Source organism: Balaenoptera ricei, chromosome 15 (genome assembly GCF_028023285.1).
Source record: "Balaenoptera ricei isolate mBalRic1 chromosome 15, mBalRic1.hap2, whole genome shotgun sequence".
Taxonomy (NCBI): domain Eukaryota; kingdom Metazoa; phylum Chordata; class Mammalia; order Artiodactyla; family Balaenopteridae; genus Balaenoptera; species Balaenoptera ricei.
Genome location: NC_082653.1, coordinates 69493444 through 69513439, shown reverse-complemented (window position 1 = coordinate 69513439; position 19996 = coordinate 69493444). Strand labels below are relative to the sequence as shown.

General features: G+C 36.8%; 1 protein-coding gene across 3 annotated transcripts in view; it reads right to left on the bottom strand.

Annotated features, from left to right (window-relative positions):
• Window positions 1-2586: 2586 nt before the first annotated feature.
• The window catches only part of RBBP6 (RB binding protein 6, ubiquitin ligase), a 32288-nt gene continuing 14878 nt past the window's right edge, over window positions 2587-19996 (bottom strand). For 2 of the 3 annotated variants that reach the window (XM_059899041.1, XM_059899042.1), the window contains 14 exons: window positions 19902-19990; window positions 19688-19784; window positions 19193-19332; window positions 15994-16166; window positions 14418-14521; window positions 13962-14299; window positions 11906-12002; window positions 11721-11799; window positions 11556-11610; window positions 10159-10227; window positions 7804-8166; window positions 7420-7521; window positions 4825-6582; window positions 2587-4536 (listed from right to left, as the gene is read on the bottom strand). In XM_059899041.1, coding sequence (XP_059755024.1) covers window positions 2955-4536; window positions 4825-6582; window positions 7420-7521; window positions 7804-8166; window positions 10159-10227; window positions 11556-11610; window positions 11721-11799; window positions 11906-12002; window positions 13962-14299; window positions 14418-14521; window positions 15994-16166; window positions 19193-19332; window positions 19688-19784; window positions 19902-19990 — 5046 coding nt within the window. In that variant the 3' untranslated portion in view covers window positions 2587-2954. The remainder of the gene's footprint in view (window positions 4537-4824; window positions 6583-7419; window positions 7522-7803; window positions 8167-10158; window positions 10228-11555; window positions 11611-11720; window positions 11800-11905; window positions 12003-13961; window positions 14300-14417; window positions 14522-15993; window positions 16167-19192; window positions 19333-19687; window positions 19785-19901; window positions 19991-19996) is intronic. The other variant, XM_059899043.1, reaches the window with a different exon arrangement.

Here is a 19996-nt window from a genome sequence, read left to right as displayed (position 1 = left end):
CAAACAATGGGTAGGAACTTGTGAAGACAGGCAGAGGAAGGAAATTCCAGCCAGGTGAAACAGCCAATTGAGTTAAGATATAACATTGCCTTTTTGGAGAGGTTTCATGTGTCCAACTCCAAATGGCAGGGTGAGGTGGACAAGCTAGGCACTAGCCAGAGTACCCAAGGCTGGACTGAACCTTCATAGGCAGTGGAGTTGCCTGCTCGAAGTAGCATTAGACAACATGAGCCATCAGAATTTTTAAGGATCAAGTACTGCACCTAGCACAGTGCCCGGCAATTATTTCTTAAATTCTTTCAAGCCTTTTAATTTTGTTAAGCAGCATGCAGCACCTGTATCTAGATTTGGGGTTTAACCTGTTCAGATACAGCAAGATGGACAAGGGGCAGCAGGTTTTGGGAGTGTTAGCATGTGGTTGAAATGATGGGATATAGACAACTATAGAAGGAAAGACAATAAAAGAATGATTACGGGATGAGTTGAAACCTCAGGCCAATAGAGAATGGAGCTGAAAAAGCAGGTTGCAGATGACATACTGGAGTTTAAATTTAAGATGGGAATGGTGACAGGTGATTAACAACTCTGGAAAATTGTCACAGGAGTGGACTGCAATTAAAGTGAAGGTGAGGGCTTCCCTGGTGGCGCAGTGGTTAAGAATCCGCCTGCCAATGCAAGGGACACGGGTTCGAGCCCTGGTCCGGGAAGATCCCACATGCCACGGAGCAACTAAACCTGTGCGCCACAGCTACTGAGGCTGTGCTCTAGAGCCCACGAGCCACAAGTGGCTACCGAGCCCACATGCCACAACTACTGAAGCCCGCACGCCTAGAGCCCATGCTCTGCAACGAGAAGCCACCACAATAAAAAGCCTGTGCACTGCAGCGAAGAGTAGCCCCCGCTCACCTCAGCTAGAGAAAGCCCGCGCACAGCAACAAAGACCCAATGCAGCCAAAAATAAATAAATAAATTAAAAAAAAAAAAAGTGAAGGTGAGTTGAGCTTGAAATAACAATGCACCTAGGTAATGAAACTGACTTCACATGATAGAATTTATGATAAAAAGAGAGTTCTAGATGCCAAAATCCTCGGTGAATGTGGGAGATAGTTTATAGATTTGGGGTCGAGATTAGTTAAGTATTAAGAGTGTAGTCTTGGGCTTCCCTGGTGGCACAGTGGTTAAGAATCCGCCTGCCAAGGCAGGGGACACAGGTTTGAGCCCTGGTCCAGGAAGATCCCACATGCCGCAGAGCAACTAAGCCCACGTGCCTAGAGCCTGTGCTCAAGAGAAGCCACCGCGATGAAAAGCCCGTGCACCACAACGAAGAGTGGCCCCCACGTGCCGTAACTAGAGAAAGCCCGCGTGCAGCAATGAAGACCCATCTCAGCCAAAAAATAAACAAATAATTAAAGAAAAAAAAAAGAGTGTAGTCTCGCTGGAGTATCTGAAAATACAAGTATGTGTTGTGGGTAGGGTGGGGTGAGGCTGGCAGTGGGCAGAACAGGCATCCCATCCCCGGTGATGGAGATGTCTAGGAATAAAAAAATGTGACTTCAGAATCACAACAAAAGCAGAGCCCTTTAAAGTCAAGTCTGTTTCATTTAAACGCAGTGTTTCCCAAACTTAACTCAGTCCTGAACGGCTTTCATGAGGTTAATAGCATTCTTATTATCACCCTTACAATTTTTCTTTAAATCATTCGTTTTTCCTTAAATATTAAATGCTGCATTACACACATTTAAGTATGTTTGAATACCATCTAAAACCGAGTACCAACAATGGTATACAGTACTGTAAATATGGTACACTCTGGAAATAATGAATCAAGGCAAGAAGACAGAAAATTAATAAAAGTTGCTGCTAATGTAAACCCTTTCCTCTTCTACTACCACAGTCCAATGCCTCCTGCCAAAGTACTTTAGGACCACTACCTCACACTAGAACTGGTCTTCTCCTGCTTTCAGCCATTGTCTTCTTAATCTCCATTTATACAGCTATGTTTCTAAAGTACCATTCTTATCCTAGCTCCCGACATACTTTCAATAGCTTTTATTGCTTACAATAAACTTCCTAAACCAGAGCCATTAAGGAAATCCATTGTAGCCTTACCTAGTGCTTCTGGACCTATTGCTGCTTGCTTCTGTCAACTGGACAGATTGGGTAGGCCACAGACTGTTGTGTTATTTAGTACTTTATCAAGGAATTTAATACTCATTTATCAGGGTTTCAAGAAAAATACATAACCATAAACAAAATTCCTCATCTCTAAAATTCAAGTCCAAACTTCTAATTACTACATTTTAAGACCCTTCCAGATTTATTCAACCAGATCTCCGATTAACCATGATTTCTTATTTCTGGCCACCTATTACCAGCCCACTAATGAAGTACATTTTCCATGTTTACTTCAGGATTTTATATATACAGTTCAGCTTATACTATTCAGCTTATACTAAAGTCTCAAAGGATATTTTAAATATGGAAATGGAAGGGGGAAGAGACATGACACACTTTCCTTCAAATAAGGCAAATATTCAACATTTGAAAAGTTTACTGAAAACTTTTATTGTAATCAAAAAGTGACATAACGGAGTTGTAATGAATTCAGCAAATCATTCTGCTGATATTTTAGAACTGATATCAGCTTTTGCCAGGCAATTAAAAAAATTCAAATGTGAAAATTTCACAGTAAACTCCACCCCAACTAATTAATGGTGGTTAAAAATAATAGGCCCTAGCAAAACCTCTCATGTTACATGGTCACAACTCACAATTCTGTACAAAAGTTCGTGTTATAAAGCTCTGATGTAAAAATCAAATAATCAAGCAGCAATATTTTAAGTGCAGCACAGGGTCTTCCATATCATTATTTACAAGGCTTGAATCTCTTTACATTATAACAAAATTTAATACAGATGACTTAGTAATTAAGTCAATTTTTAAAATCTGCCCTTTTACACAGTGACAGATTTCACTTTTTGGTCATCCTTCTCCTTCTCCTTTTCTTTATCTTTGCTCTTCTTTGACTTCTTTTTCTTATGTTTGTGTTTTTGGCTTTTTTCCAATTCTACTTCAGTGCCTGCATGCTTCTTATGCTTCTTATGTTTTTTATGTTTCTTGTGCTTTTTCTTTTCCTTCTTTTTCTTCTTCTTCTTGCTGTCCTGACTTTCTGCAGAGCTAGCACTGCTACTGTGGCTTCGGGTTTGGCTTCCAGAAGGGCTATGACTTCTACTTGGACTGACACTAGGGCTGCTTTGACTCTGGCTCCTGGTTACACCTACCTGGCTGACTGCTGCTATGTCCAGGCTCTCTTTTGCTTTCTCCATTACTTTATCTTTCAGTTCCTTAGAAATTTTTCCTGAAGTTTCTTCCTCTTTTACAGATACATTGCTTTCACTGTCACTTTCATTATAATCTGGTTCAAAAGCAGCTTCATCAGTTTCTCTAGTTAAGTCAGAGGACAGTCGAGAGGAATGACTTAACTGGGGTTTAGGCTTGATGGTGTTCTTATCAATTTGCCCAGTAACTTGCTCTTTCTCAATCTGTGGGTCCGGTGGGTTAAGTATATAAAGTGATTTATTGCCACTTGACTCTTTATTGTTCTTTGCCTCTAACACATGTTTCTCACGATCTTTACAGGGATTTTTATCTACAGATTTTGTCTCTTCACTTGAACGTTTAGAATCATAAGTGGCTTTGTGATCATGAGGTTTTTTGTCTCTTGAGGGACTAGAGTTACTTTTTTTGGAATCTCCTGTTCCTTTTTTAGGCAAATCTCTCTCCTCCCTTGGCTTAGTTTTTTGTCCAGCTGCAGAGTCTTTACTGCGAGAAGGAGAGTCTTTTCTTCTTGTTAATTCATTCCTTTCATCTCTACGTTTGGAACTTGAATACTCTCTGTTGTCATAATCAGTTTTTTTGTCTCTGTTGGGAGTGAAGTCTTTATTTGAGGAACCTCGAATGGAATCATGCTTATCTTCTTTGCCAGAAGTTCTAGTCTCTTTGGAAGATTGAGACAGACTTTTAAAATTTCCTTGCTCATTCAGACGGTCCAGATTACTATCTTTCTCTGGCTGAGTGCTGTTCTTCCTCTTTTCTGGGTTTTCCTTTTCCAACACTGAATGATCTCGATCTTTGGTTTTCCCCTTTTCACTAGATGCAGAGTTTTTTGAACTTTTGACCTCATGCTGTGTAATTTCATGGCTCACTTCCTTGGTGAGTTTCTGAATTTTCTCTGATGACTCACTTTCTTTTTCAGTATATTTGACTGCATTTGATGGTTTAGTGCTAACATTTTTTATAACACTGGCAGGTTTTCCTACACTTGATATAGGCTGTGTGGTGGATTTAACATCTTCTTCTTCAGATTCAAAGTCATCTTTATCCCATTTGGATTGAGGAACCTGAATCATAATAATAACATCTTCAGCAGGAGCTGTGTTATCATTATTATATTCTTCCATTGTTTTAATGACAGTTCGCTTTGTATCTGTTTTTTCTTCAGATTTCCGCACAGGACTGCCTCCAGTGGAACTGGTACTAAAAAGAATTAAAATATTTTTTAATTAATGAAGAACTTACAGTTATTAAACATTGATAAGTATAAAAAGACCAACTTAAACATGATAAATGTCCTTTTAACTTTCAAAAGCCACTTATTTTGCTCTGAGATATAAAGATTTAAGTGTATGATTATATAAAAACAAATGTGGCTCACCCCCAAAATCTACTTATCTTTTAACAATTCAGAGTAACCAGCTAACCCCCAACATCAATACATTCTTAATTAACATATTCCACTTTTTCCACCCGCCCATTATCAAATACCTGGTATAATCCACAAGTGTTGAGCTGGATCCTTCAGTTCCAGTCACTTTTCGCCTGACCTTTCCTTTGATTTTTTCTTGTTTAACTTTGCCAGATGTTGACTCCAATTTTTCAGAGGGTTCTTTTGTATTAGATATATTTTCTGTACTTCCAATTTTTTTACCAGTTTCTCTGTTAAGCTTGATTTTTTTGGCTGGAGCAGTTGATGATGAAATTTTGTCTTTTTCAGGCGTCCTATCCAGCTTTTCAATATCAAGTTCCATTTTGCGCTTTGGTGATGGTTTCACTATTTCAGTTACTTCTAATTTAGAGATTTTCATTGAAGATGACTCAAAATCTTTATCTCCACCTTTCTCTTCAGTTTTTCTTTTTCTTTTTTCTCCCTTGCTATCAAGTGGTTTACTTTTCTCATTGGGCTTCTTGGCCTTTTCTTCCTTACTAGTTAGCTTCTCTGACTTGATGTCTTTGGAGTAGTCCTTCTTCACTTTTTCCTCTTTGACTGGTTTTGTCTCCTGGTGTTCCTTCACTGACTTAGAGTGAGCTTTTCTGGGGGTACCAATGATCTTTTCATCTTTTTGAGAGGAAGATGATGATTTCACACTGTCAGTCTTTGGAGTCTCCTCTTTGGCTTTTTTAAGTGGAGGTTCAGATCGAGGAGATTTTTCACGCTCTCCATCTAGTTTTTCTTGAGGTCCTTTAGCAGGTTTTGCAACAGTTTCTTTTTTGGACACAGCAGATCCGTCATTTTTCCGTTTGGTCTTGTCACCTTTTGCTTTAGGTTTATCTTTTTCTCTCTTGTCTTTTTCAGACACTGATTTAAAAGTAATGGATTCAGCATCCATTGGTTCATCTCTAACAGGTGTAGCATCATCTCTACTTGGGAGAACAAACAATGAGTCTGTTTTATTTTCTTCACCACTTGTTGGCTCTCTTGATTTCCTAGAAGTTTCTAATAACTCTGGGTTTAGAAAGCCTTCACTTTCTTCCCCCTTTCTTCTTTTTCTGTGTTTCTTATGTTTATTTCCTTTACCATCTCCTGGAGCATTTTCACTCTCCTTCTCTTTTGACTTTGTATTATCCTTCTGATTGTGACTGTCTCTTGAGGAAAGCTTTTCTGGATAGTTGCCACCTATGTTTCGACTTCTATGACTCTGTCCACCAGAGTACTCCTCTCTGCGGCCTCTTGTGAAGGGAGAATTCCTGATATTAAGTGGTAAAAATCTCTCTGGAGAAAAGTTCTCTCTATTTGCTGATGGTCTAGGCTGTGCTCCAGCAGCATAGCCTTTGTAATATTTTTCATACCACTCTCTATATTTTCTCTCCCATTCTCGATAACGTTCTTTTTCAAATGGGTCTCTGAAGTCAACACTCCTCCCGTAATAAGCTTTCATGTCATAAGGTGGTGGAACTTCTCTGTACCTGTTAAAATATTCACGTTCTGTTTCTCCTTGAGGTACATTACGTTTATTAGGAGATTGTCCCCTAAATGCTTGAGGAGATCTTGATCGTGAATGATACCGTCTATATGGGGGTGACCTTGACCTAGATCGATGATACCCGTGAGATCTAGACCGTGAACGGTAATTTCGACTCTTTCCTCTGCCTCTTCTGGGGTATGGAGGTGATCGTGAATAGGAACGAGAATGTGAGCGGCTAAACGATCGAGAATAAGAACGTGATCGTGTTGAACCAGATCTTGATTTAGAATAAGTATATGAACTTCTTGAATAGGATGAACCACTATAGGGAGATTTGGACCTAAAAGCAAAAATAAAACAATAGTTGATAGTTGAGAAATATATACAAAATAAAATACAGACTCTCAGATTTCAGTATGTTCTCCTCACAGTTCATTATTTCTTTATATCGTTTCATCTTAGATGATTAAAGAGGCACAGTGACCTCTATTGGAATGGAATAAAGTACACAAAGATCAGAGCAATCACTTGTTATAAAACAAAAGTGAAATCTTAACAATTAGAGTGAAGTGCATTAATGTACTGTGAGTTATATGACCTAACATTAAATAAAATGCCAATTAAATGTAAACATTACTTCCTATCTGATTATTAAGTAGGAGTAACTTTTTTTGTCCTACGGTGGCCAACAGTCTGGCTTTAAAAGGAATATCTCAAGCATAAAAAATAAGTCTTTTAAACAAACTTCCTGGGAATATTTATAATTCAGTTTTTCTATCAATAAAGCAACTTGTATTCTACTGTTAGTTCATAATCACACAGGTTAATGTTCCAGCAGAAAGCTGTAGCCTTAGGTAAAAGGGTCCTCAGAAATGTAATCTTTGGCTAGTCCCCTATTTCTTTCCTTCCACAAACATTTCCCAATTATTTCACACTATAAATAACTTCAAGGGACAAGGGCAATTTAATCCCCATAACTGCTAGTTCTACACAATAGCATTTACAGTGAGATATTTCAATAAACAGATATTGGGAAATAAGCTACATTTCCATTTTTATAAACCTAGACCGAATCAGAAAAATTCCATCACTGCAATGTTATTTATATCCATAGCTAATCCCTGGATATTCAAAGTCCCATTTGTAATTCTGTTGTGAAGGCTTGCAAAACACTAACCTGGAAAATGAGCGCCTACGCTCCTTTTGAATCTTTTTGTATTCCATCAATTCCTTAGCAAAATCATTTGTAAACTCATCTAGCTTGGACTTTTTCTTTTCCCTAGTAAAATAAAGTTAAAGAGCGAAAGTTAACAAAAACCATTTAAGAAAACTAACAAGACAAATGTAATTAGATCATGAATGAAATGAATGAAATTGCCATTAGTTTTCCACTTTATAAGTAACTAGGAATCCCTGAGGAAGTTGTTTGTATGGCTTTGTTTAGTTTTTAGGTGATTTTTCTTACACTAACTGGAAACACTGGAAAATGCTTCCAAAGATACCTATTTAACGTTACATCAGAAAATGAAAGTGTAGAGTAATTTCAAATTCAAACACTTACTCTTCTTTTAGTCGTCGTTGCTCTCTATAGAATTCTTCCCTGGACAAAGGTGGTGCTTGTGTTGTTGGGATGGTATTTGAATGAGCTGTCTGTACTCCTGATGATACCCAAGGTGCTGATAAATTGGCCGGAGCTGGAGGAAACCCTGGAGGGGGAACACTATACCCAGCAGGTGGTGGCTGGCCAGGAGGAAATTGAGGAGAAAACTGTGGAGGAGGAACACCTGGAGGGAGAGGAAGCGTATGGGGAGGAGGAGGATACAAGGGAGGGGGTGGGACAGGTACAAAAACTGGAGTTGCTGGTAGTGATGGGCCTTGAGTTCTCTGTGATCTTTCGCTGTGGTGTCGTCCACGGTTTATACTTCTGGAAAAATAAATTCCAAGATATTAAAGCATCTGTGACAAGTGAGCTTATCTTTTCTACTCATAATCTTTTCAATCCACAAACAATGGAAAAGAATCAACTATTCAAATAAGCACAGGGACACTGATATTGTTTATATGTAAAAGTAACATAATTTATATGTTAAAAACAACTTTTAAGGCCAGTTAGGGACTGAGATAAGTTTACAAGGCCTTCTTTATATGGAGATGCCATACTAAAAAGTTCTCTTTCCTGAAGTCCAAATTATCACTCCACAATGATCTCATTACTTCTTAAACTGTCAATTAAAGGAACTGACAGGTTAATGTCTCTGTGACCTATTTCTCCCCAAAATGCCTTCCAAGACCAAAAGTTTAAATGAAGAAAACCCACTTCCTATAATCTTTTTGAGGAAATAAGACCCTTCAAAGTAGAATAAACATGGGACTTCCCTGGCGGCATGGTGGTTAAGAATCCATCTGCCAGTGCAGGGGACACGGGTTTGATCGCTGGCCTGGGAAGACCCCACATGCCGTGGAGCGACTAAGCCCGTGCGCCACAACTACTGAGCCTGCATGCCACAACTACTGAAGCCCGCGCGCCTAGAGCCCGGGTTCCGCAACAAGAGAAGTCACCGCAATAAGAAGCCTGCGCACCACAACGAAGAGTAGCCCCTGCTCACCTCAACTAGAGAAAGCCCGCGTGCAGCAACAAAGACCCAACACAGCCAAAAACTAACAAATAAACTTATTTAAAAACAAAGTAGAATAAATACTAGTTTTAACATTTGTAATTAACAACTGAAAATCTCACTTTTTCTCTCAAAGGGTTAGGTTAAAATTAACAGTGCTGGCCAAAGTTTCTAAATTCTGCCTCATCAAAGAAACAGTGGCTTCTTTAAAAAAGTGAGCTTATTTCTGTTAAGCTAAAAGGATCTTTAAATTATAGGTAACTGGTATACAATAGCAGCAGCTGGGATTTAGATTTCAGGCCTCTTTTCAGAGAGTCTGATTTAGTAAATATTATCTTCTTATTAAATATGTGATCTAGCAACAAAACAGTAGTTATCTTTCATAAGCTTAGCAATTCTCTTTGAAGCACTAGAAGATACCCTTTAAGTATGACCCAGATAGTAAGAACTATATGGCTTACTTCTTAGATTAACACTGCTTGTGCATCTTTTGGGCAAGGGCCCCTAACAATCTGCCTCTCCTTTTGGAAGAGAAGATGGTAGAAGATGGGGATAACTGAGTCTAGGGGAGAAATAAATGCAAGTCTTCTTCGCACTTGGGAGCTGAGCTGGTTAACATCCATCTTAAATTAAATCGACACCTTAGTTTGTCTGGGCCTTACTGACCGCCCTCTACACTCAACAGGGTAAATGTAAGCCAGTATTCTGCTGTGTGTTGACAGGGAGAAAGTAGTCCTTGGGAAGGAGTAGTAAAGATGCAGCCTTAAAAAACCAACATTTAAAACACTAAATGTAGGGACTTCCCTGGTGGCACACTGGTTAAGAATCCGCCTGCCAATGCAGGGGACATGGATTCAAGCTCTGGTCCGGGAAGATCCCACATGCTGCGGAGCAACTAAGCCCGTGCGCCACAACTACTGAGCCTGCGCTCTAGAGCCCATGTGCCACAACTACTGAGCCCGTGTGCCTAGAGCCTGTGCTCCGCAACAAGAGAAGCCACAGCAATGAGAAGCCCGCGCATGGCAACGAAGAGTAGCCCCTGCTCGCCGCAGCTAGAAAAAGCCTGCATGCAGCAATGAAGACCCAACGCAGACAAAAATAAATAAATTTATATATATTAAGAAAATACTAAATGGAACCTATTCTTTTATAGGCCTCTTAAGGGCAACTTCTTAAGATTTAAGCGAGGAAAGTATAAACCAAATGAACCCACTCCCCCTACCACTACTGTGCTTTAATTTGTGTTATATTTTTCAGTGTGTCATCAGATTACTGTTTTTGAAGATTTTTAGCAAGCCTACCTGTAGCAGCTTCTCTCCCCTCTTCTAATTTGCTGTGGTGGAGAAACCAGATATCCAAGCTTGTTGGAACTGTGTGGAAAGAAGGATAAAATAGGCTTGAGTATTATACACACCTTTTCGTATGTAGACTTTAATATACCTATTTTAACTATTCTGAAAACTTTTCCTTACTCTCTGATCCTGATTCTTAAACTTGTTTCAGATAGAGATATGAGCAAGTGGTATATTTACTTAAAATTAAATATTCTTTCTGATTAACATATTATAAACAATTAAGCTTCAATATATATTTTATGTAATACTGTATTATAATTAGCATTCTATAAGTTACTCTATGAACTTATTGTTATAGAAAAGGAAAAGAGCCCTTTTATCTGCTGGGCACTATGCAGAGGCATTTGACATGTGAGGTAAGTAGCACCATTACAATTCTACAGATGAGGCAATGGAGGCTGAGAAGTAGAATCACACACCCATTGTCAATGTCATATAGCTAGCAAATGCAGGAGCTGGGACTCAAACCCAGGTCTGTCTCCAAATCCTGCGTTCTTTCTACTGATATATTCTGCTAGTCTCTCAACTAACATACTTTTTCTAACATACTTTTTCTATAAGAAGTTTGATTTATCTTTCAAACAAAAAGATTAAAGTTTTAGAATATAAGCCAGTTTACATAAATATATGAGCCCATTTATATGGGTTACATAAACAGAAATAATTATATAAAAACAATAAATAAATCTGATTTTTAATGCCATAGAACATCCTATAGAAGATCAAAGTTCTTAGTACTTCAGGGTAGAAAATCATACCCTAAATAATTTTTTGTTTTTTCTTCTGGGAGATGGAAGGATTTATTACTTGCAGCAAGTAAGGAGAACACCAGGGATCATTCAAAAAGCAGTGTGTCCCACACCCTACAGATTTTAATATGCAATAAAATTTCATTAACATAGCTAGTCAAAATGAGAAATTCTGTGTTTGAAAGACTTTAATCTTAGTATGTGTTTATTTACTCAAATCAAAAACATCCAAATTAAAGAGGAAAAAGTTTAATCTACTAGCATAATAACTGATTCAGTATTTAAAATATTCTTTCAAGTAATTCTTATCTGTTCATTAACTGAGATTCTGCCAAGATCACCATTTGTTAAGTCATAAAAGTAAAAAGAATTTACATGAGTTTACATCTTATTATTACAGAAAAGAATTACTCATTTTTTTAGAAAAATTCTTCATATAGTCTTGAATTTGTGACATTTTACATAAAAACTGTGTTAACATGGCATATAAAAGAGTTTACAATAAAAGACACTCAGCACACACTGCTTAGACTGTAATTTCCATTATCCGGTTTGAAAGCAATCATCTGAAGATTATTTGAGACATATACTTACTGTTCCCAACCTGGTCGACCACCACCTGGACGAGCAGTGTTTATTCTTACTGGACCTTGGAAACAAAAATAAACAAAAACAATAAGTAAATATAAAATTACAGGTTAAATAAAGTTAAAATTATTTTTTAAGGAAAAAAGTTCAAACCAAAATGATTTTACTCACCAGTTGTGGGGATCAATTGTCCATGCAATAATGACTGTCCAAGCAAAGATGGGGTTCCAAGTACAGGCACCTGGTAACCCTTTAGGAAAAAAACACAAAAAGGTATAGTTTAAAAAACGAAACAAAAAACTCTACTGTAATAATAATAAAAAAAATCTCCAAATTTAAAAGCCAGTGAAACTTACCTTCTCTTCCATAAGTGCAGTAATTGCAATTGAAGAGGCTCCCTTTGAATGTTCAGATGCAAGCGCTGCAGCTGGCAGTATTTTATTATCAGAATCCCTAGATAATAATATAATTTACAATACATTAACAAGTTACCAGAAATGGAGGATTAAAGCTACAAACTTCCACTTATATAAGATAAATAAGTACTTGGGACGTAATGTACAACATGATGACTATAGCTAACACAGCTGTATGGTATATAGGAAAGCTGTTAAGAGAGCACAGATCCTGAGTTCTCATCACAAGGGAAAAAAATTTTTTTTCCTTTTTATTGTATTTACATGAGAAGATGGATGTTAGCTGAACCTACTGTGGTAATTATTTCAAAATATATGTAAGTCAAATCACTGTACTGTATGCCTTAAACTTATAGTGATGTATGTCAATTATTTCTCAATAAAACTGGAAAAAAAAAGGCAATATTTTCCATATTTTTGAAGAATAAATTCCATGTTACAAAGATTTGCGTCATATTTAAGAGGCCTCTATATATAATACTCACAAAGTTTGAAAAATAATAGACCTGAAGGAAATGTCTGCATTACACAAATATTCTTATTTCGGGAATACATAATCTGTGATAATAGGATTATAAAGTTTACTTTTACATGTAATGAGTAAAAATTATCAAAGGAAAAAAAAAGAGTAAAAATCACATCTTGTTACTAACTGTTTATCCATCACACTTGCATTAAGATGAGTTACATCAAAGATGATGAAAACTTCTGGGGAAAGTAAGAGAGAACTGGACTTTTGAAGAGTTCTTCATATGTAAGTGAAATGTAAAATGAAGGAGCCTCATTAAAAAGTACAATCTATGATAGATATGATAGAAACTGGTTCAGTTTTAAGACTAGTAAACCTAAAAAAAAAAAACTTGAGAGACAAAATAAATAAATAAAGGATTAAGAGTAAATTCTACTTCCAAACCTCTACCACTAAATCAAAAGGGTAACCTTAGATAAGTCAATGAACTCTCTGGGCCTTATTCCCACTATTAATCAAATAAAAGGCTGAACTAGGTAAGTGGGATTTTAAAAAAAATTTTATTTTATTCAAGTATAGTTGATTTATAATGTTCTGTTAATTTCTGCTGTACAGCAAAATGATTCAGTTATACATATATATATACATTCTTTTTCACATTCATTTCCATTATGGTTTATTACACGATATTGAATATATAGTCCCCTGTGCTATACAGCAGGACCTTGTTTATCCATCCTATATATAATACTTTACAGGGATTTCTTAAATATACTTGTAAAGGTCCTACTCCTAAAGATTTTGTTTCTGGGAACAAACCCCTGGCATCTATTTTTTAAAAGCTGGTTGATTTTTTAAGACTTTATGAACCACTGGATTATAAAGGTCCCTTTCATTTCAGGAGTGGTAGGATTTAAGTGAGTTTTCACTACTCTCCTACATAATTATGCTCCAAAACAATTATTTCTGACCTCTCTACTTCTACCAGTATTTCATCCCCTCTTTCTCTATTTATCCAAATTGTTCTTAGTTCTGCTCAAATCTACTGTTTTCTAATACCACCATAAGAGGTGACCATAAGTGACCTCTCCGTCTTGTGAACTGCAGAGCTGTTATGGGATATTATTCAACATTTAATATGAGTTGCTGGCAATGTGTATAGTTTTTGACCTTGGGATGCTTAATAATTTGCAAATGAATCTCCTTCATTTGTCTGTTCCTCCAGTAAAACTTAGCCATTTCTTTCTTTTTTTTTTTTAATTTGGCTGCATCGTGTGGCTTGTGGGATCTTAGCTCCCCGACCAGGGATCGAACCTGGGTCCCAGCTGTGCAAGCGCCAAGTCCTAACCACAGCCAGGGAATTCCCAAAGACTAGGTCATTTCTTACAAGTCATCCACCTTACTGAGCACAGTGGGATGCAACAGACTGAAGGTCACTAAAACAACTGTTAAAGCAATATACAATAAAAAAAACTACATCACTGATCTCACTTGTTTCCTAACAGTGAGAAATATACATAGACTTACCGAAAAGGCCCATCTGATTTTTCTGAGTGGACTGATATGGAGACTGTTGCAGTTATATCAGGTACAGGGGATGGGGTAGAAGATGGATTTCCAGGCACAGGAGGGGCCAAGGAAGACTGATTAGAGGTTAATGAAGATATAGATGGAGCCGGGTGAGCTGATGAAGATGTCACTGGAATCATCAGAGGATCTTGTTGTCTTGATATTGGAGATCTCATCAGAGGTTGTAGGTTCCGCTGAATGAGTGGTCTTGGAGGTGGTATTGGGGGTGGGGGTGGAGGTAACTGTTTTCTTAGTCTTTTCGTATAACCAGTTTCATTTTTGAAGTTATTAACAGCCTACAGACACCAAACATAAAAATGCAGAAAAATGTAATGCAGTATTTACTCAAGTACAGTTAAATCAATTAAAAGATTTTTAAAAATTTTTCATAACAAGGGATACAAATATAGCTACCTGTCGTAAGAACTTATTGGCAATTAAAGCATCAGGAGAGACATCATTCTGATGACATGTTGGACATGTATGTTCATCTGATTCCAAGAGAGCAGTCCTTATACCTATGTATAAGATTTTAAATATTAACAGAAGCATAGTTAGGAACCCAGTTTTTAGTGAATGAATTAAAAAGACAGTTTACATGTGTTCAGTTACATTACTGTTTTCCAAGCACGCATCACTAACCATTTCTATTCTTAGATTAAGAAATTTAAAAGTAAAATTTCTCGCCTGATAGTACTCCTCTGCTCTAACCTCTCTCTACCTTAAAAACAGAAGTAACGGATATAAGCTAAACAAACATTTAAACTGAGAGAAAAGATGCTCTTTCCCAAATACCATTCTCTTTGTTTAGCTAGTAATCGGAATATTACACGGGAAAAAAAAAAAAAAGAAATAAAGAGATACTCTAGAAAGAGACAAAAACATTATATGGCTAATATAGGGCTTTTAAAAAAGCATCCCTTGGGAATTCCCTGGTGGTCCAGTGGTTAGGACTCCGCACTTTCACTGCCGAGGGCCCGGGTTCAATCCCTGGTAGGGGAACTAAGATCCCACAAGGTGTGTGGTGCTAAGAAAAAAAGCATCACTAGAAAAGGGCATTATAAATAACAGAAGCATTATTCAGTCAAGGAAATCAGAGACATCTATAGCACAGCAGGTAAGAACCAATACTAAATTATAGATGCACTGACTATGCTTCAGTGTTGCAAAAAATCCAATCATAAGCGGTCTGTTAAATTCAAGACACACTCTGAAACAAGTCTTAAGTGACCTCTTCTTGACTTTGGTCTTCACTGAAGAGGCCCCATAAGAAAGATTTGTATTCCAAAACTACCTTTTTTTTGTGGCCGTGCGACCAGGGATCAAACCTGTGTCCCCTGCAGTAGAAGTGTGGAGTCTTAACCACTGGACTGCCAGGGAAGTCCCCGCAAACTATCTTTAGAAATGATAAAGACCAGAGCAGGACTGAGCAATGAAATTTTCAGATGACATCATTTTCACCTGGGTAAGAAGGGACAAACTTAAGATAAGTAGCAGAAAAAAATCAAGTGCTAATAGAATATAAATGACTCGAGACAAAAGTCACAAGTAACCCCTTGGCAAATGTTGCGTAGTATCTTTACAGAGTAGTTCTCAATCACACTTAAGAATTTTAGAATAAGCTATTTTTCACATTCCTAGAGAGGGACTTAGATATCATTTAAAAGTACTTCTGGAATATCTAAAGCCCAAAAGGCTTTTAAATTTCTGTATACCATTTAAAACAGAGGAAATAAAAATCCTACATTTTATAAAACCTCAGTAAAGTCACCCTGATGAAGGTAAAGAAGGTGGTCAATTCTAATATTTAAAAGGACAAGGAGGTTGTTTTTTTTAAAAAAAAGTAGCAACAAAAAGTTATTAAATGCTCATTGATTAATTTATCAATAATTCATATTTTATTATTAAAATATACAATATTGCTAACAGCCTTTCCAAGGAAATACACATACTCTAAATTATGTACTGTCAAAGATTCAACATTTCTTACATTCATCACAATAACTGTTTCCACAGCACGGAATGACAACAGCATCAGTCATAATATCTTTGCAGATGAGACACAACAATTCATCTGGGATAGGATCATCTTCTTCTGAAGATGATGATGGTTCCTCTGGTAAAAAAGGTGGTTTTTCTTTTTTCCCAATTGCATATGCTTCTCTGTAAAAGGAAGTTTTAGTGTTTTAACATTGTTAAGGCAAAGTATTTCCAAAAAAATTTATATATTCTACTATACCACAGTGGGTACTTATAATTCAGTACAATGTCAAATCAGTTTACACAAGTGTGTACCTCCCAAAGTAAGCGAGCAGTTACGAACATCCTCCCCTAAACAAAAAGATATAAAACAAAATCCTAAACAAGTATAACAAAAAAGAAAAAAAATGCTATCAAAGTGGCTAGAAGGATCTTCGAATCTGTAACTCTAAGAACTGAGAGCCAGAGAAGTAAAGCGACACAATCAGTGCCACAAAGTTATATTTATATGGGTGGCAGAGACGGGATTTGAGCTTAAGCTATGACAACACCCTAATCATTATTTTCTCTACTACCATGTTTCTTGGGGGAAAAAAATTGTTTCTTCTTCCTCCATAGTCTAACAGTCCCCAAAACCTGTGAAGGTACTAATGTGAATACCACAATATGGGAAACTAAAATTGGTACTGACACTAATCACACCAGTAATTAATAGCCAGAATTAGACTTCAAAACAGTGGTCTAGGGACTTCCCTAGTGGGCCAGTGGTTAAGACTCCGTGCTCCCAATGCAGGGGGCCCAGGTTCGATCCCTGGTCAGGGAACTGGATCCCACACGCTGCAATGAAAGATCCCGCCTGCCGCAACTAAGACCTGGTGCAGCCAAAACAAACAAATAAATAAATAAATATTTAAAAAAAAAAAAAAAAAAAAAAAACAGTGGTCTACTTATACTTAACATTTTAAGAGAGATTAATCTATTTATAGTCAATTAAGAAATATTCATGACTTAAATATTTAGAATATGTGTAAAAAATTTAAAGGAACACCTCAGATATTTGGAGGTCCATTTTTCGTAGAAATGTACTTTGCAGAAATGTTGGGTATTAAATATATTAAAAATAAAAAACCAAAATATTCTATTCTCAGACTTATCACCACTGCTTCCAACACCCTCATCTTCTCTGTAATCATGCACATTTGTAAAACACAGGAATTCCTAGAGAAATCCTTTCTGTTTCATTCTGGAACAGGGTGTGTTCATCTCAATGCTGAAAATGAAAGAATCTCATCTGGACAGAGCAGGGTACCTTAGGTGTGTTATTTGTGTTGCAGTTGCTCCATAGACATCACCACGATTCCAGAAATATGTATCAATTTGCTTATGCCCCATTGTTCCCAATTTGTGAAAGAGGAGTCTCCCACTGCCCAAAAGAGAGAAAAGAAAAGAAAAAAAAAAAAAAAAGAAGAGAAGAGAGGATAGAAAAAGAAACAGAAGAAGAGTCTAAGTTGCTTATCAGTGGTGTTAGTGGAGAGGGTGAAAGTTTCACTTAAAATATTTGGGTTCCCATTTTCCCCAGTATTTGCTCTGTGTTTGGCACAAATGGGCTTTTGTATTTCAGTATTCAAAAGCAATGAAGTTAATTATTAGTAGGGGTTCACAGGTGATGTTAATTTTTCCAACACAAATTTCTATTTAAATACTTTTATATCTACATATTATATTAATATGTAGCCGTCTCTTTTTTTTTTTTTTAAACATCTTTATTGAAGTATAATTGCTTCACAATGGTGTGTTAGTTTCTGCTTTATAACAAAGTGAATCAGCTACAGATATACACACATTCCCATATCTTAGCCGTCTGCTCTTAAACTGTGTCTGTAAAAGTCATCAATTTCAACCTAAAGCTGTTTGGAAGCATGTATGAAATGTCTGAATTAGAAACAGCGTAACAACAAACTGCTCTAAGATGAACCACAAAAACACAGGATGGTAGACTGATAAAAAATAGATGGGAGTGAAGTTGAGAAAGTGAGCAGGGTTGGGAGTTTAGGAAAACATTAATTCTTATCTGTGAACTAAACAATGTATTTACTCAAAAACAATGTATTTACCTACTCAAAAACACAATCTTTTTTCAGTATCATTTTGTAAGCATAGCCATTTTCATTGTCCTTACCTGCTCACCACATCTGACAATATAGCATAAAGCTGAGGAAAACTGTTCTTAATATACATTTTGTCACTAAGACCATGGACATCTATTCTCTAAATTGATGTTTCTCAAGGTATGCCCTAAGGATCCCCTAAACTCATAATCTCCTCGAGGACTTGTTAAAAAAGGCAGACTCAGAGTCTCATCATATAACCCCTGGGGGCGGGGCAGGGCACCCAGGTTGTTTAACACAGTTTTGTAAGAGATTCTTATGCACGATTAAGTTAGCCAACCATATTCCAAAGAACACTTAATATTGTGTTTTATATTGTGAGAGTTTACAACTGTTGACGGTAATCAAAAAGGTAATTAAATGTATGAATAAAAGCAGATAAAATGGGAAGTTATCTAGTTGAACTATGCCTCTAGGTTTACTGTCTATTCATTTCATTAAAAATTGGCTCATAAAATAAAATCTGAAAACACATTAAAAATAAGCATTAAGGTATAGCTTATAGAGCTATAGCTGATCTGAACTAATGGTTTATAAAATAAACCACACTTCAGAATCTTAAGACTCACACAGTATATCCAAACTTATTCAAGATACCTCAGCATTTCCTTTAATCTTGGCACTTAAATTTGCCTTGATATCTTGCAGAACTTTTATTCTTAAGCCTCCTGTTTCTCAGAAAGTTTAAGATACTTGTCTTGTTCTTTTAAAGGATGCAAACAGCATATAAGACTATGTGGGAGTATGTATGTGAATGAGGAAGAAAGCAGGGAATGACAGAAAAAGAAAAATTAGAAGACCACAAGGGAAGTGGCACTCACTGGCAGCAAAAAACCCCAAATCCATTTTAAATTTGCTTTAAATGGAGCAGACTGCAGCCTCTCATTCTTAACACAGAAATGCAACATGTTGAGACTAAGTCTTGGTATACAACGTTCATAAGGAATCCAAGTAGCCAACTTACAAGCCCAAGATTAAATAAAACACTATCACCTGGACTGACTGTAGTCTCCATAGATCATACCTAATTTGAATACTTACGCATCTATAGTTGGTATTGCATATTTTCCAGTGTTGGTAAGCATTGCACCTTTCATGTTAGGATCTTTCACCTCCATCATAAAACTTCTGGGAATTCCAGTGCTCTTTTTAATCCTAGGACCAGATTCAAAGTTCTTATCCTATATGTATGGGAAAGGAGAGAGGAGGAAGAGAAAAAGCAGTTACCTTTATTTAATATTAGCTAACACGCAGTGCTAACATCATATATGATCTCATTTAATCCTCACAACAGCCATGTGAGGTAAGTACTATTATTACCTCCATTTCACAGAGAAGAAATAACAGGCTTGGAGAAATCACGTAACTTGCTCATTCAGTGGCAGTGTCAAGATTTGAAGCCTGGCAGTTTGGCTCTAAAAGCTAAGCTCATTTGCCATTGTAATAGAGAAGGCAGTATTTACCAAGAAAAATAATATGGCTAAGAAAAAATTTTAAGAAAGATAAGGTGTATCATAGCTTCTACTTTGAACTTACCCCATTTGTTGGGCAATTCTTAATATAATGGCCAGGTTTACCGCAACGGAAACAAGTATAAGATGGAGGTGGTGGACCTAGAGGTTTCTTCATGTAACTGAAAGGGGAAAAAAAAATTACATGTATACAAAGACTTGAAAAAAATGCTTTTGATATGGGGGGAGGAGACCCCACCCCAAAGTACCTTATTAGTATAAAGTATTTATGAACTTACTTGACTGGGTCGTATTCATGGCCAGATTGCGACATCATTGCTTTAATTTTATCTTCTTCAGAAGCATTGGCTTCAGCCAGATTGGCAGTCTGTTT